Here is a 17,358-nt window from a genome sequence, read left to right on the forward strand (position 1 = left end):
GTTTGACGTTTCTCAGCGTTGCAACTCAGAGGTTAATTCCTGTCATCTGACTGCCCTCCATGGCCACTCCTTTCAGGTTGGCACCTGGAACACACACAGAAGGGAGTTCTGTGAGGAAAAACAGTCAGGAACACAGCAGCTCCACACTGGTGCTGCCTCAGAGCTGTGTGAATTGGAGGAGGACAAGGGCATTTCGGGCTGAGATGGTCACAGACTCAGGGCAGCCCTTGTGGGCCCTTCTCAGGCTTGGACAAACCCCAGCTGGACCTTTTCTGGGCCATAGAAATGGACAAACACAGGCTTCAGTTGGCACAGATTCACAAGGCAAAAGCTTCTTACCTTCCAGATTAGCTTGAAGGCCTGATGGGTCCTCAGAGTTGCAGCCTTTCAGGGACACTCCCTCTGCGTTGGAGCGCAGCACCTTCACCCCTGGCAGGTTGGCACACTGGCACAGACAGGAGTCAGTGAGAGCTGGAAGAACAACACCAAGGACAATCAAGAAGACACTTTTAACTTCTGCTTTGGGAGTCAATCCCATTAAATCATTACTGGGAGGAAGTGTAAAAGCTTTGGGAACCAGAACAACTGTAGATCCTCCCTTTGGATTCCCACTAACTCAGTGCAGGTGCAGAGTGACTCCACTTGTTCCCACACTCCCCCACCCCTTCCACATCATCTCCCACTCCCCAGCCCTCTCATGTTCAATTTGGGGTTCCCACCCTCCCCTTTCCCCACTCTTCTGATCTCTCCCACCCATTTCCTGTCATCTCCCAAACCTCAGATCCCTCCCCCTCCACTTCTGGGGAGTCCCACTGCCCTCCCACTCAATCTGGGGTCCCACCACCCCTTTATTCACTCTGACCCCCCTTTTCCCACAGACCTCCTCTTTCCCACCCCCCACTCACCCGAGAGCTCCTCGCCCGCAGCCGGGGGGGCTCCCAGCACCACCAGTGCCCAGAGATGTCCCCCCCAAAAAGGGGATTGGTGGGGTCCTTAGTGGACTCTGAATGGGTTTAGGGGGTGTTTGGGGGACTGTGGGGATCCCAGTATGATCCCAGTATCATCCCAATATGATTGCAGTTCCCCCTGCACAGTCCCAGTTGCTCCCAGTTGCCTCCAGCATAGACCCTGTCAATCCAAGTATGATCCCAGTCTTCCCCCAGCATGCTCCCAGTCAATCCCAGTTGCCCCACTGCAGATCCAGTCATTCTCAGTTGCCCCCTTTACGGTCCAAGTTTCTCCCAGTATGATCCCAGTATGAGTCTGGTCACCCCCAGTATGATCCCAGGATGACCCCAGCGCAGGCCCACCTGTTCCCAGTATGATCTCACTTCCCCAGCGTGGTTCCAGTTGCTCCCCTTCACCCCCCTACTATGACTCCAGTACCTTCCAGTATGATCCCTGTCACTCCCAGTCTCTTCCAGTATGTCCCAGTTGACCTCAGCCTGCTCCCAGTCACTCCCAGTACACTCCCTGTCAGTCCCAATATGATCCCAGTCACTCTTGGTCTCTCCTACTATATCCCAGTTGCCCCCAGTGTGGTCCCATTCACTCCTGATTGCTCCCAGTAGCTTCCACCATGATCCCAGTTGCTCCCAGTCACTCCCAGTCACTCCCAGTGGGGTCCTAGTGCCTCCCAGTATGATCCCAGTCACCTCTGGCATGATCCCATTTGTTCCCAGTATATCCCAGTTAACAGAATCACAGAATTAATTAGGTTGGAAAAGACCTCTGAGATCATCAAGCCCAACCTATGACCCAACACCACCATGTCAACCAGACCATGGCATCAAGTGCCACATCTAGTTGTTTGTTAAACACCTCCAAGGACAGTGACTCGACCACCTCCTTGGGCAGTCCATTCCCACGTCTAATCACGCTTTCAGTTAAGAAATTCTTCCTCATGTCCACCCGAAACCTCCCCTGGCACAGCTTAAGACTGTGTCCTGTTGTCCTGTCACTTGTTGTCCTGCCACCTCCTTTAAGGTGGTTGTAGAGAGTGACAAGGTCTCCCCTGAGCCTCCTTTTCTGCAGCTTAAACCCCCCCAGCTCCCTCAGCCGCTCCTCACAGGACATGCACTGCAGATCCTTCACCAGCTCTGTTGCCCTTCTCTGGACCTGCTGCAGCACCTCAATGTCCTTCCTAAACTGAGGGGTCCAGAACTGGACGCAGAACTTGACGTGTGGCCTCTCCAGTGCTGAGTCCAGGGGGACAGTCAGTGCTGTGAGAACGCTTTTGTTCCATGTTTTCACGGCGTTTGTGACAGATCAGATCAAGTGACCTTACGGGGATGGTTCTACCCCTGGCACAGGCGGTGCAAGCCCAGCAGTTGTTACACGGGACGCGCTGAGGGAGAAAAGCGTCTTCGTGTGCGGAACAGCCGCGCTCCCGAGCGGCCCCGAAGGCCCCCGGTCCCCGCTGCCAGGCAGCGCAGGGGACGGGAGCTCCGGGATCGCCGCCGGGAGAGCGCGTCCTGCTCCCCGCGGCCCTTCCTGCCGGGCCGGAGCCGGCCGGGGGTGCCGGGTCGGCGGGGAGCGCTGCCGCCGCTGCCGGGGCCGGGAGCGACCGTGAGGCACCGCCGCCCGAGCCGCTCCTTGGGCGAGGCGAAGCCGAAGCGCCCCCGCCTCCCTGAGCGCAGCAGGACGGGGAGTGCCCGCCCCGGGGCACCCGCCGGGGCCGCCCCGCCTGGGCCCTGCGCGGCCCGGCCGCCGCCTCGGGAGGGGCGGGAGCGGCGGGGGGGCCGCGGGACAGGCCCTGTGCACGGGCTGTGTCCGTGTGTGTGGGGACACGGCTGGGCAGGGGCACCGCGGGGTGTCCCGGGGCCATGGACGTGTGTCACAGAGCCGCGGGATGGGGCGAGTGGGAAGGGACCTTGAAGATCATCCAGTTCCAACCCCCCGACACCTGCAGCCGAAGGCTCGGAGCCTCGTTCCCCCTGGCCTTGAACGCTGTCCTTCAGTGTGCACAGATACACGGCTGTGTTTTGTTGCAGCGTTTGTACATGTGTATATATGCACACACGTATTTCAGTGTGAAGCTGTGCAAGAACCTCCCTGTGCACTGCCCTGTACCTTTGTTCGTGTGTACACCTGTGCCTCTGCTTGTTTCCTGTGTGTAGAAGCTCATCCCATAAGCGGTTGCACACAGTGTCATGTAAGACATGGCTCTGCTGACATCCTCCTGGGTAGTTTCAGTATTACCATCTGAGGACTTCCCTCCTCTGATTCCACAAGCTAACTCCTGCCATGCCAAGTTGTGGCAAGGCAGGGGCAGGAGCAAGAAAACCAGTCTCTCTGTCCAATATAGAAGGTGGGAGGGTGGGAGGGCAATTCCCTCTTGGGATGGATTCTGCTGATGAAGAGTGTTCTGTCTCTTTCGGGCTGTAGGGTTGTTGTAGGGTTGCTTCCAAAGGTGTGTGCAGACGGACAGATAAACAAGGTCAAGATGACCAAGTAAGAAATGATGAGGGAACACACAGCAGAACACTTTACAAGTGTTGTTATCTTGGCCTGCCAGAAAAGAGAATGAAGAAAAAGTTTTAAGATTTGTCCTGTAATTTCATAGTCCTTTTTTGACTTTAAAGTTTTTGATGAAAACTGTAGGATGTTTTTGCAGCTCCTTCTGTTGGAAACTAATTTTAAAAGGTGAAAAAAGAACACAGAGGTCTCGAATATTTGTCTCAGTAGTTAACAAAGTCCAGTGAAAGGTCAGTAATGGTTGGGATATAAATGGATGTTAATTAGGCATTGTCACTGGAACCTGACAAGAAAAGTTTCTGTGGAAAATCACAATTTTCCTCCCAGAAGATTTATTTTGCTACCCAGTGAAGAGACTCTCTACGTAAAATACCTAATTAATATTTGTCAGTGCAACCTTCACAAGCCCACACATGGGTCTCTTGTGTATGCCCCTGGGTGCTATGGGGAGAGAAGTGGTCATAGTGTTTTTCCCAGTCCCTTATTTTACGGGCAGAGAATCTGTATGGCTTTTTAGCAGTATTAAGGCCAAACATAATTCCAAGTATATTTAGTTAGAACAATGAATAAACTATCTGACTGAAAATCAGGATTAGCATTCCCATTGTTGCCAGTAAACACTTTGATGGATGGCTTGAACTCCAAAATACATCAGAGATACTGTTGTTAATAGTTAAATTTGTCATTTTGGCAATATCAACTGAAGATCAGGAAATTTTGTTTTCCTCAAAACAACCAACTCCCACGTTAGTCTATTAGATTTTTCATGCTGATTTTGCCAGTTCCAAGTTAATGTCTGTTTTCTAATGTTGCAGCAAATCCAAAGACAACTTAGATATGCCAGCAGGTTGTCTTCTACCAAGAGCTTGTTCAATCCCATTGAATTTTTGGGATTCACAGAAGTGTAATTTAAACAGCTGTTTTGATTGGCAACACCAGGAAATTTTAGGATTTTTTCCCCAAAACACCTGCTGAATGCAGTTTTGATCCTTTTCTAGTAGTTTGTAATTGCACTGTCTGAAAATTTGACTGCAAGACAGCAGGTTAACTGAAAAGCAGAGTTTCAGGTTTATTTTAGGTATGTGATGACTTTGGCAACCAGTGATGAGTTGTGCCAACATGGTCCCAGCTGCCCTCAGAATGCTCCCAGTCACTCCCAGTATGACCCCAGCCACCTTCACTGTGGGCCCAGTTGCTCCCAATATGATCCCAGTTGTGGCCAGCAGGGTCCCAGTAGCTCCCAGTTCCTCCCAGTGTGATCCCAGTTGCTCACAGTTGTCTCCAGCATGGTCCCAGTAGCTCCCAGTTCCTCCCAGTGTGATCCCAATTGCTCCCAGTATGATCCTAGTCTGATCCCTGTACGATTGCAGTTGCCCCCTGCACGGTCCCAGTTTCTCCCAGTTGCCTCCAGCATAGATCCAGTCAATCCAAGTATGATCCCAGTCTTCCCCCAGCATGCTCCCAGTCAATCCCAGTTGCCCCACTGTAGATCCAGTCACTCCCACTTGCTCCCAGTTGCCCCCAGCATGGTCCAAGTCGCTCCCTATGTGGTCCCAGTCACCCCCAGTATGGTTGCGGACACTCCCAGTATATCCCAGTTGCTCTCAGCATGCTCATAGTGTGCTGGTTTAAAAGTTAACCAGCAGAGGAAACCAAGCCAACTCAAAGAGAGATTACAAGTCAGAATAACAATTTAATAAAATAATACAATAAATACGACCACACAGACAAGCAACAGGCACTAACCCACAAAGCCCAAATGTACAGCCCAGCACCCCGGGGCACAAACAAAGCGGTGCTACCTGGGCCCCCCCTTGAGTCCAAAGCAAAGGGAGAGGGGGAAAACCTGCTGGTGGGAGAGCTGCTGCAGTCCAGCCAAAAGTGGTGATTGTAGTCCGGCCGAGGGTGGTGATGAGCTGCAGGTTGAGAGCGACGAGCTGCAGTCCTCCTCTGGATCCCACGAGTGGTAAAAAGGTTCCGAAACTCCAGGTTTATATACTCTCCAGTTCAGACAAGAATGTTCAGTTCTCCCCTCAGAGCAGGAAATTCCATAAAAGGATGTTTAGTCCTTCCCTCAGAGCGGGGAATTCCATAAAAGGGTATGAGGATGCTCATTCCATAAAAGGGTATGAGGGTGCTCAGGAACATCCCCCCCCACCTCGCAGGCCTCTACTGACAACAGTTTCTGGGAAAAATGGCATGGAAGGCTAGAGAATACGCAGTTTTGGGCTACACCCATCCAGTGATGAATTGGTCCCAGTTGTTCTAACCAGGACACATAGTCACACCCAGTTACTTCCACTTGCCCCAGGATGGTTCCAGTTTCCATCAGGATGATCCCAGTCACTCCCAGTTTATGCCAGTTGCCTCCAGCATGCACCCTGTCACTCCCAGTTACTCCCAGTTGCTTCCAGCAGGATCCCAGTTGTTCCAAGGATGTTCCCAGTTGGCTTCCAGCATGGCCCCACTGGCTCCCAAATCCCCTCTGTGTAGTTCCAGTCACTCCCACTTAGATCCTGCTCCCTTACAGCCACTCCCACTATAATTCCAGTATGGTGCTGGTCACTCCCAGTATGATCCCAGTCATTCCCAGTCACTCCCAATAGGATCCCAGTTGCCCCCAAGGTGGTCCCAGTTGCTCCCAGTCACTCCCCCAGGATGGTTCCTTTCACTCTCAGGGACTCCCAGTCTGAGTCCAGTATGGCCCCAGTCATTTCCAGTCACTCCCTGGAGGATGCCATTTGCCCTCTCCATAGTCCCAGTTGATCCCAGTATGATCCCAGTAACTTCCAGACACTTCCAGTACGAAGCCAGTTTGATCCCACTCATCTCCAGTATGGCTGCAGTCACTCTCACACTCCCCCAGTATTATTGCTGTCACTCCCAGTATGATCCCAGTATGACCCCAGCAGGGGCCCAGCTGCTCCTAGTAGGATCCCAGTTGCCCCCCAGTGTGGTTCCAGTTGCTCCCATTCACCCCTACTATGGTTCCAGTCACTCCCAGTATAATCGCAGCCACTCCCAGCCACTCCCAGTATTATCCCAGTTGCCTCCAACATGCTCCCAGTCAGTCCCAGTATGATCCCAGTCTCTCCTAGTAGGATCCAACTTACCCCCTGCATGGTCCCAGTTGCTCCCAGGCATCCCACTGTAGTTCCAGTCTCTCCCAGTCTCTCCCAGTATGACTCCAGTATGATCCCAGTGACCCCCTATATGGTGGCAGTCACACCCAGGATGAACCCAGACATTCCCTGGCACTCCCAGGATAAACCCATTTGCCCCCAGCAGGGTCCCACTTGCTCCCAGTCACCCTACTAGAGTTCCAGTCCCTCCCAGTAGGATCCCTGTCACTCCCAGTCTCTCCCAGTATATCCCAGCTGACCTCAGCATGCTCCCAGTCACTCCCAGTACACTCCCAGGCAGTCCCAATATGATCCCAGTCACTCCTGGTCTCTCCTAGTATATCCCAGTTGCCCCCAGTGTAGTCCCATTCACTCCTGAATGCTCCCAGTAGCTTCCAGTATGATCCCAGTTGCTCACAGCCACTCCCAGTCACCCCCAGTGGGGTCTTAGTGCCTCCCAGTATGATCCCAGTCAATTACAGCATGATCCCACTTGCTCCCAGTATATCCCAGTTGCGCCAACATGGTCCCAGCTGCCCTCAGAATGTTCCCAGTCACTCCCAGTATGACCCCAGCCACCTTCACTGTGGGCACAGTTGCTCCCAATATGATCCCAGTTGTGCCCAGCATGGTCCCAGTTGCTCCCACTTCCTCCCAGTGGGATCCTAATAGTTCCCAGCTGCCCCTAGCATAGAACCAGTTGCTCCCAGTATGATCCTAGTCTGATCCAGTATGATCCCAGTACAATCACAGTTGCCACCAGTATGATACCAGTGACTTCCAGACACGTCCAGTATGAAGCCAGTTTGATCCCACTCATCCCCAGTATGGCTGCAATCCCTCTCACACACTCCCAGGATTATTGCAGTCACTCCCAATATGATCCCAGTATGACCCCAGCAAGGGCCCAGTTGCTCCCTGTATGATCCCAGTTCCTCCCAGTGTGGTTCCAGTTGCTCCCAGTCCCCCCTACTGTGGTTCCAGCCACTCCTAGTATATCCCAGTTGCCTCCAACATGCTGCCAGGTGTTCCCAGTATGATCCCCGTTGCCCCAGTTCTGGTCCCACTGGATCCAGTTTGGGTCTTGGTGTATCCCGGTGTCCCCCCTGTCCCCCCACCCCGGTGTCACCCCCTTTTCTCTCCCCACAGAGTTCCTGAGCCGGCAGTGGCTGCAGCTCCTCCCTGGTGCCTCGGGCCCAGCCTGGACCCTCCCCGTCCCTGCGAGGATTTTGGGGGGGTCGTGTGTCCCCCCTCCCCTGCTGTCACTCTGCCTCCACCCAGCTGCTCCCAGTGATCTCAGTAAAGCTTCCCAGTTCTCCCCAGTCTCAGTTATTGGGGGGCAATGGGGAGAGGCTTTGGGGGATCCCAAGGGGTGGAATCAAGTTTGTGGGGGCAGAACTGGCCCTGGGGTGGATCGGGAATGGGGACTCCCCTTTGTTCCCTCTGTGTCAACCCCCTCTGGGAGGGTCTTGGTGGAACACCTGCCCCTTAAAAGGCACCAAGCTCACCCCGAAAGGTACTGGGACCCCCCTAAATCTCTCTACAGGCCCCAGAGAACTCTCCAGACATACTCAGAGCCCACCCTGGATCCCACCTAACCCCTTTTTTGGGATGCTGGGACACCAAACTGAGTTGGAGGGAGCTGGAGACTGGGGGGATGATGTGGAAGATGTGAGAGAAGGGAAAAATGGGGGTTGGGACCCCCAGAGTAATCCAGGGGTGGGGGCTGTGGATTGAGGGGACTATGGAAAAGGGGTGTGGTCCGGTGGGTCAGATGGTCCTATGAGGGTCTTTGGGCACAGGGGGGCTGGGAAAGGGGGATGGCCCCCTGAGCTCCCAACTTCCTGTGGGGTGGTGGGGGCTGCTGGATCCATTCTCAGCCTTGGATCATGCCAACAGTTTCAGTTTAGAGGAATTACAGAGCTGTGACTGAACCACATTTGTCCCCCAGTTTTTAATGATGGTAAATCAGATCTATTGATAGAAATGAGTTATTTAGGGTTCCAAATGATCAGAGAAAAGATCTTCATGAGAATTTTTTTACTGCACAATAGAAACATTAAAACTACCAGGAGTACAGGATAAGATAGGACAGTGCTCTACACTAAAGCAATTGTTGAAGCAATTCTACTCAAGCTGGCACAAAAGCAAGAATTCTTAATTAGAGATGGATGGAACTCCCCCAGACCAATGCTGGTGGGGAGATCTCTGCTCTCAACCTCCAGGACTGACCTTGGGGGGTCCCCAGCCAAGGCAGGAATCTCCACCCCCCCACCCCCCCCGGAAGGGTTCTGTTGGAAGAAGCTGCCCCTGAGAAAGGGGACTGGCCCTTTCTGGTAGAAACCTCAGGCCGCTCAAGTGCAAAGGGCCGCTATGATTCCCTCCCCCCCCCCCCCCCCCAAAAGGACAAGACAGTTGGGGAAGGAAAGAGGGGCTTGGCTAACAGAGATCAAAGATTTCATGAGGTAAAACCAGGTTCAGTTCAGGCTGAGGGTGCTGCGGCACCGCCCGTGCAAACATTCCTGACGGGAGCGCGGCGGGCAGAGGGCGGAAAAGGGGGGGGGGGGGGGGGTGGTTGTGTTAAGGCGTTGCGCGCGCAGAGCGCCGTGGTTGCTTCCGGGAAGCAAAGATGGCGCTGGCTCCGTGCTGCACTGTGAGCTGGCGGGGCCTGCGGGAGAGCGGGGATCCCCTCGGGGGCTGCGGGGAGCGCGGGTGTGGGTGGAAAGGCTGGAGGGCTCGGGAGGGTTTTGCAAGAGGGTTCGGAGGTTCCCGAGGGTCAGAGCGCGGGGGCCTGAAAGCCGCGCGGGGGAGGCTCTACCAACGCCCTGGCTGCACTGCGCAGGCGCACCGGCGGAGTACTCATGAGAGAACTGCAACTCCCATGAGGCTCTGCGCGATCCGCCATTACTTTTCCCGCCACAGCGTATTTGCCGGCCCGGCGAACCAACGCCAGGAAAAGGGGATCCCAGTGACCCCCCCCAAACGCCAGAGACCCCCAACACTCAGCACACAGAGACCCCACAGGGAGGGGCCCGGGGGTCCCCTAAAGCCCAGCAGTGTGTTCCGAGGGTCCCCAGCCCCCAGGGGATGGGTCCTGGGGGTGCCCCCCAAAGTGCGGGGGGGAGATGTACCTCATCCGGCTATGGGGATCCCAGTGCCCCCAGTATAGCCCAGTGATCTCCCAGTGACTCTCAGTACGGCCCAGTAACCCCCACAGTGACCAGCCAGTGTGTCCCAGTGACCTCCCACTGCCCCCCAGTATGGCCCAGTGATCCTCCAGAGAGCGCCCAGTAACCTGCCAGTTTCCCCCCGTGTGTCCTGGTAATCCCCCGTAACCCCCCAGTCCCTCCCAGTTCCCCCTGGTTCCCCCCAGTGTGTCCCAGTATCCCCCAGTAATCACCCAGTGTCCCCCAAAGACCCCCAACTGTCCCCACCGCGTCCCCAGATGCCCTTGGCCTTTCTGTGAGCGTTGGGGGGGTGGGGGGGGCGTTTTTGTGGTCAGAGGGTCCAGGGGGGTCCTGGAGTGAGATGGAGGATTGAGGACATCTGGGGTGGGGTTTGCGGACAGTGGGGAGGGGTTTGGGGACAGTGGAATTGGGGGTGTCAAGGGGGGAATTGGGGCCATGGGGAGGCCCTGGAAAAAATGGATGCACCAGCTTTGTCTTGGGGTGTTAAGGAGGGAATTGGGGACACCAAGAGGTTCTTGGGGACACCAGGGGTGGTCTCAGGACTCACCTGCTCATGGTACTGCCACTCCTCTCCTCCCCAGGCCCCTTTAACCTCCTCAAATGTCCTCCAACCCCCCCTTTTCCATTTAATCCTCTGCCCCTGCAGATCCCTTTGACCCCCCCAATGCCCCCAAGACCTTTTAACTCCCCCAAATGCACCCAAAGCCCCCCAAACCCCCCTACATTCCCATCCAACACCCTCAGATCCCCCCAAATCTCCCGCCGCCCCCCCTCAAATACCTTCCAACCCTCTCAAAGAGGGATCACCCGGCACCCTGGGACAGGAACACAGTGGGCTGTACTGGGGACACTAGGCTGTACTGGGAGGGGACTGAGGGGGGCCTCAGGTATCCCATGACAACGTGGCCCAGCTCCAGGAGAGATCTGGGGAGCAGTGAGGAGGTACTGGTCTGCACTGGTCTGTCCCAAGAGAGTAATCAGCCATTGGAATGGGCTGGGCAGGGAGGGGCTGGAGTCAGCGTCCCTGGAGGTGTTGAAGGTGAGACTGGATGTGGCATCAGTGCCATGGTCTGGGAAGCACGGCGGGGTTGGATCAAGGGTTGGACTTGATGATCTCAGAGGTCTTTTCCAACCTGGCTGATTCTGTGATTCTCTGATTCCCATTCCTATGGCAGCACATGCTTGAGACTCTATCCCCAGGGTGACGGAGATGTCTGTCCATATCTATCTCCAAGGTTAGTCTGTAAATGTGTGGTGTTAGAAAAGCAGGCTAAATTGTGGGCTGGTTGTAGAAGGAGAAGGAAGCCCAGAGGCCAGTGCAAGCAGGCAGCCCTCAGCTTGCACATCATTTCCCCCCCCTGCAGGATCCTGTCCTTGAGCCCAGGCCCTGAGGTGAGGCTGAGAAGTGGCGCAGAGGTGAGCCCAGAGCTGTCCCTGAGGTGAGGCTGAGAATAAGCGCAAGGCAGAGGTGCTGCTGAGGAAGGAGAGCCCTGTGGTTGGGAAGAAGACAAAGCTGTGAGTGCCCATCCCTGAGAAGGTTCTGTCTCCATCCCCTGTGTGCCAGGTGAGCTGGGGCTTTGCTGCAGAGCTGCGGGCGCTGATTTGAGCGGCTGCAAGTGCTGAGATGGTGGGCACCCAGGAACACAAACTGTGCCTGGCCACGGAGCCTGCAAGGAGGAGCAGAGACAGCGGTGGCGTGTGGGGGGCCAGGTTGTCCCTGTACCTTCCCCTGCAGGCCCTGGCTGTCCCTGCTGGGCCCCTGTCCATCCCCATCAGGTCCCTGCCCGTCCCCCCGGGCTGAGCTCCCTCCAGGAAGTGCCGTGGAGCTGAAGCTGCTGCCATCCCCCCCCTGCAGCCGCTGCCCCAGCCAAGGGAGCAGCAAAGGCAGGGCCAGGAGCAGAGTCAGCAGCAGGGGAGCCCTGGGGTGGCCGGGAAGCTCTTGTGTGGGTCAGGAAAGAGGCACTGGGCACGAGGCCGGGGCTGTGCTGATCAGGCCCAGCCCTCACATCTCCCCAGCCAACGCCGGCTGCCCGGGGGGCTTGGGAGGGACCCCCAGCCCGTGTGCCCCACAGTGAGCTGGCAGAGAGAGAGCCAAGGGACAGGGCCACGAGCAGGGCCCCGGGTGAGGGACAGGCAGGGCCATTGCAGGGCCACGGTGAGGGCACAGCCTGTGGCAGCAGAGCTGCCCAGGGCCGGGGGCAGCTGGGGGTGTTGTTACCAGCCAGTGGTGGGGCCGAGCAGAGCCCGAGGCCTCTTGCAGAGCCCTGGAGCAGCCTCCCACTTGCCAGCCCTGCCCTGGTCAGGTGACACTGTCCCCTCTCTAGAGGACACTCCCCCAGAAATCTTTGGGGGGGGCTTTTGTGTCTATTCCTGGTTGCTGATTCCTGCTGAGGACCTGAGGGAGCCTCTGCAATCCTATCCATGGGACACAATCTCCTCTCCAGAGCTTGACTCACTGCAGACTTTGCAGGGAAATCTGTGCTGGCAGCCTGAGTATGTCCTGACCCCCCATGCTCCCCCCAGTATATTTGGGATGAGTTCACCCTTCCCTTCACCCACGGGATGGGGGGGGCCATTGTTCTCCTGCTGTTGCTACTCCGCCCCTGTCCCTGCCCTTCCTGCTGCTGTCGGGTGGTGAGGGAAGCGAAAAGAGTGGGTGGGACCCCCAAAGGGAGCTGGGGGGAGCAGGGTTTGGGGGCCAGTGGGAAAGGGGTGGGAGAGGGGGGCTAACGGGAGTGGGGAGAGCAGGAGTGGGGTTGCCATGGCAGTCCCTCTGTGCCCCCATGCCTTGATCCCTGGAGAGGGGGGAGGCTGGAGAGAGGGGGGACCTGCGAGAGCCTCGAGAGCTGAAGAGGGGGGAACTCAGGCCCCCTGTGCTGAGCCAGCATTTGGACTGTGCTGTTGGTACCAAATTGCCCCTGGTCAGACTGAACTCAGAGCCCACCCACGTGTCAGGGGGCCCGATCCGCTCCCTGCTCTCGTTGCCCTGGGGCAGCCTCTGGTGTCCCCCTGCCTGTGGGGCTGTTTGGTTGCCTTGGGCAGAGCTGGCCCTTGTGCAGGGCTGTGCTCTTGGGGGTGGGCAGGAGGTGTTTTTTGGGGGTGCTAGGCTGGATTGGGGGCAGAGCCCTGGCAGTGGGCGGGGGGATGTGGGTCCCCCCTGTGGTTGGGGTTGGTGTTGCTGGGTCAGGCCCTGCCAGCTCCATTGTCAGCCCGGTGCCAGCTGGGGGGTCACAGCAGTTTTGGGGCCCCCCGGGAGTGCCTGAGGTGGGTGTGGGAGCCCAGGAGCTGCCGAGTGTGGAGGGCGAAGTGTGGAGGGTGGAGCAGGGCGATGCTGGAGCTGGGGGACCCCCGGCAGCCTGGAGGGGAGACCATGAAGAGGGAGGAGCCCTGGGACCCTCAGGAGCCTGAAATGAGTAATGTGGAGAAGGGGAAGCCTGGACAGTGGGGACCCCTGGGATTCCCGGGACAACAAAGTGGAAAACCTGGAGAGGGGGAATGTCTGGGAACGCGGCACCTTGAAGGCGAGAGTCAGAGGAGAAGGGACCCTTGGGACCCCAAGTCTCTAAGTGGGACCCCCAGCATCCCAGACAGGGGAGACCCTCCGAACCCCAAAGGGGAGAGACCAGAGATGGGGGACTTCTGGGAGGTATTTTTTGGGTAATCGTCATATTTTGGTGTTATTTCTTGGCTGAATCTCAACTTTTGGAAGGTGGCAGACTTCTTGCTATTTCTGAGGGGTTTTTTGCCTGAATCTCGGTGGTTTGGGTTTTTCTGGGCTGAATCTCGGTGTTTTGGAGGTGTTTATGGTCACAGGAGGCCCAGTGAGTTCTAGAGATGGACTTGAGCAGGAGGAACCCCCAAGCCAACGCGCTCAGCCCTTGTTTTCCCCCCCATCAGGATTTCTGCTTCCCAGAGCTTGGGCAGATGGAGGAGGAGGCTGCGAGGAAGAGGAAGATGCCTTGGGCCCCCCAGGCAGGTGAGGAGGAAGTCAGTGGCCCTTTGGGCGGGTGTTGTGCTGGCTCTGTCAGCCGAGCATGGCCTCCAGCTGCATGACAACCCCGCTGCCACCGCCATCCTGCCAGGGCCGGAGTTGGGGGGATGTCCTTGGCCTTCCCTGTGGGCCGGAGGCAAATCCCCTCCCTGTCCTTCTTGCTTCCTGCCCCAGGCCCCGAGCTGAGAACGGAGAGCGCAGAGGACAAATTCCCCCGTGAGACCCTGGTGGGAGAGGCCGTTTTGAAGGGCTCCCTGACGCAGGAAGGCAGCGGGGAGGAAAAGGCCCAGAGATCCCCCCGCAGGAGGGGCTCCAAAGCCAGCCCAGGGTGCTACCTGGAGCTTCCCAGCCTGTGCCGGGAAGGCAGCCAGAGCTTGAGCCCGAGCTCCAACCTGGTGGTCCCTGAGCAGCCTCCCAGCAGAGAGAAACCCTTCCAGTGCCTGGAATGTGGGAAGAGCTTCGGGAAGCGCTCCAACCTCATCCGACACCAGCTTATCCACACTGGGGAATGGCCCTACACGTGTCAGGAGTGTGGGAAGAGCTTCAGGCACAACTCTGACATTATCTGACACCAGCACATCCACACTGGGGAACGGCCCTACGTGTTTGGGGAATGTGGGAGGAGGTTCAGGGGCAGCTCCCACCTGATCCAACACCAGCACATCGACACCGGGGAATGGCCCTACAAGTGTAGGGAATGTGGGAGGAGCTTCAGGTACAGCTCGCACCTGATTCGACACCAGCGCATCCACACTGGAGAACGGCTTTACACGTGTGAGGAATGTGGGAAGAGCTTCAGGAGCAGCTCTAACCTGATCCAACACCAGCACGTCCACACTGGAGAAGGGCCCTACACGTGTGGGGAATGTGGGAACAGCTTCAGCCAGAGGCTCCACCTTGTCACCCACCAGCGCATCCACACTGAGGAATGGCTCTACAAGTGCTTGGAATGTGGGAAGAGGTTTCAGCGCAGCTCACATCTTCTCCAGCACCAGCGGACACACACGGGGGAGAGGCCCTTCCACTGCACCGACTGTGGGAAGAGCTTCAACCAGAACTCCCACCTCGTCACCCACCAGCGCATCCACACCAGGGAGAGGCCCTACAAGTGTGGGGAGTGTGGGAAGAGCTTCACCCAGAGCTCTAGTTTGACCCAACACCAACGGACCCATCGGTAAGGGAAGAAGCTCTGTGAGTGCCCCGACTGCAGGAAGAGCTTCGGCCACTATTCCCACTCCATCAACCATCAGAGGACCCCCCTTGGATGATCCACAGGGACCCACGTTGAGCACAGACCAGGTGACCCACATTCCAGGTGATCCATACTGGGCACAGACCTGGTGACCCACGTTGCAGGTGATCCATGCTAGGAAGTGTATTGGATCTGGATGACCATGTTTTGGTAGCAGGGGTGCTCCAGGGGTGGGTTCTGTGAGCAGCTGCCAGAAGCTTCCTCCATGTCCAGCCCCTGTCATGACCCCCCTGACAGCGAAGGTGACCCAGGGTCTTGTTAATCCAGCCCTTGGGCAGATTAGAGTGAAAGGACAGTGAATAATCAGTGTTTATAGATATATTTATGTAGTGTTTAGTTTAGAACAGTTTGGTTGCCATGTAAAGCAGGTTTGGAGCCATTTTGGTTCCTGTCTATAGTGATATGAAAGCATAAAAATAACACTTAGGAAAATGTAGAAGGGAAAAGAAAGAAAGTATCAGAATAGAAAGATGCAGAGCCCCCTCCCCTCTGAGTATAGTTTATCTATCTAATCTATCTATCTATCTATCTGTCTATCTATCTATCTATCTATCTATCTATCTATCTATCTATCTATAGGGTTTAGTTTAGAACAATTTTATTTCCATGTAAAGTAGTTTTGGGGCAGTCTTGGCTCCTGTCTATAGTGATATAAAACCATAAAAATAACACTTCCCCTCTCTGGCTCCAAGCCCAGCCTGTCCCCTCCAGGGGTGGGTGTTCCCCCCTCTGCCCCGGGCAGTTCCTTTGCCCATAGGCAGCAAAACCCCCACTGCTTCTGCAACTGGAGAGTGTTGGAGCCATGGACCATTAACATTCCAGTCTCGCCCAGCTCTGCATCCCAAAAGTCGAGAGGGATCAATCTGTCACCTCAAAGTAGATCAATCCCACTGAAAACAGCTCGATCCCACCCCAAACTGGCTTGATCCCACCTCAAAATTCCTGTTTCTTTTTTTCCCTATGTAATTCTGGGGCAACCGGTGCCACCCCTCAGCTCTCCACAGGCTGAGGCTTGGCCTTGCACTTTTGCCTTTGCTGGACTTCTTCATCAAATATTTCTCTCTCTGTGAAAAGAAAAATTTGCAAGGTTTTCGATAATCTGGACATCTTTAGACCATCTGGACAAATTACAGTTTGCAGTGTTGGAACGGAACATTTTCCACCTTTAATCATTTGTTCCCATCCCTCCCAGGAGGGAGAGCACTGAACTCTTCCACAGAAACAGAAAACTAGTAACAAAAATTCAGAGACTACTGAAAATGAAAAATACCTTTTGCTCACAGGTGGCCCTTTCATGTCCTTCTCTTCTGCCTTCTTGCAATCAATGTTATCTGTGGCAGTAGTTGCCTAGATGATGGCCAAAAAGCATTTAATTAATTTAGTATCATTCCAGAAAACTGAATCACAAGTGGGGATTTGAAACTGACTCAGGGGAGCATATTTGGAGAAAAGGGTTCCTCGTCACTTAGAAAATTTGGCTGAAACTGCTCGTTTTGGGCCTGAAACTCTTAAATAAATAATACAAATTCATCCTGCATCCTTCCCGGGGGAGTATTTTTATCCCCAGATTAAGATATTCTCCAGGGATTTTGTCTCTACACAAATCAATGTTCTCCTGGGAAAAGCACCAAGTATATGAGATAAGTAACTGTAAAAACAACCAACCCACCCACCCCCCACACAAAGAAAAGCCCAAGAAAACCCCAAGAACTTGCCAAATTAAAGAAACCCCTGAAAACCAGGCTTTGAAGCATTTCAGAAGTAATTCAAATACATGAGAAATCAGCCCTTCTACCTTCAACGAACTGTCTCAAGCTTCTCCTTTCTGTGCTTAAAAATCAGCATTTCAGTGAGTCAGGCTGTAGACAGGTATGAACTTTACTGCCCAGCTCAGCCACCAGTGCCCCAAAAGGTCCCCCAGAAAAGGGGATTGAGGGGGTCCTGCGTGGGCTCTGGATGGATTTAGGGGGTCCTTGGGGGTCTGTGGGGTGGTCCTGGCACCTTTAGGGTGAGCTGGATGCCCATTGAGGGGGAGGTGCCCTCCCAAAGTCCCCCAGAGCAGGCAGACAAAGGGGAACGCAGGGGGAATCCCCATTCTGGGAATCCGATCCATTCTGGGGCCGGTTCTGCCCTCGCCAACCTTGGCTCCTCCCTGTGTCACATCTATCATATGACATCACATCCTCCTCTGTGACATCACATCTTGTCTTTGATGTCGCATCCATCATATGATATCACACCTCTCCCGTGACATCACAACTCCATTGTGACATCACATTCTCCCTGTGACATCACATCTTCCTCTGTGACATCACATCCTCCATGTGA

At 55.3% G+C, this 17,358-nt stretch overlaps 1 protein-coding gene and 1 long non-coding RNA gene across 2 annotated transcripts; one reads left to right on the forward strand and one right to left on the reverse strand.

Annotated features, from left to right (window-relative positions):
* Positions 1–734: 734 nt before the first annotated feature.
* On the reverse strand, positions 735–7,253 carry LOC116781411. The gene is made up of 3 exons (XR_004354866.1): positions 7,080–7,253; positions 1,469–1,473; positions 735–746 (listed from the first exon to the last, which is right to left on the reverse strand). It is a non-coding gene; the product is annotated as an uncharacterized LOC116781411 (long non-coding RNA).
* A 5,862-nt stretch (positions 7,254–13,115) lies between these two features.
* Positions 13,116–14,956, forward strand: LOC116781362 (zinc finger protein 70-like). Its single transcript, XM_032677046.1, has 4 exons — positions 13,116–13,200; positions 13,953–14,005; positions 14,201–14,325; positions 14,494–14,956. The coding sequence occupies exons 1-4, from the start codon at positions 13,116–13,118 to the stop codon at positions 14,954–14,956; spliced, it is 726 nt and encodes a 241-aa protein (XP_032532937.1).
* Positions 14,957–17,358: the final 2,402 nt, after the last annotated feature.

The sequence above is a fragment of the Chiroxiphia lanceolata genome, assembly GCF_009829145.1.
Source record: "Chiroxiphia lanceolata isolate bChiLan1 chromosome W unlocalized genomic scaffold, bChiLan1.pri scaffold_44_arrow_ctg1, whole genome shotgun sequence".
NCBI classification, from domain to species: Eukaryota; Metazoa; Chordata; class Aves; order Passeriformes; family Pipridae; genus Chiroxiphia; species Chiroxiphia lanceolata.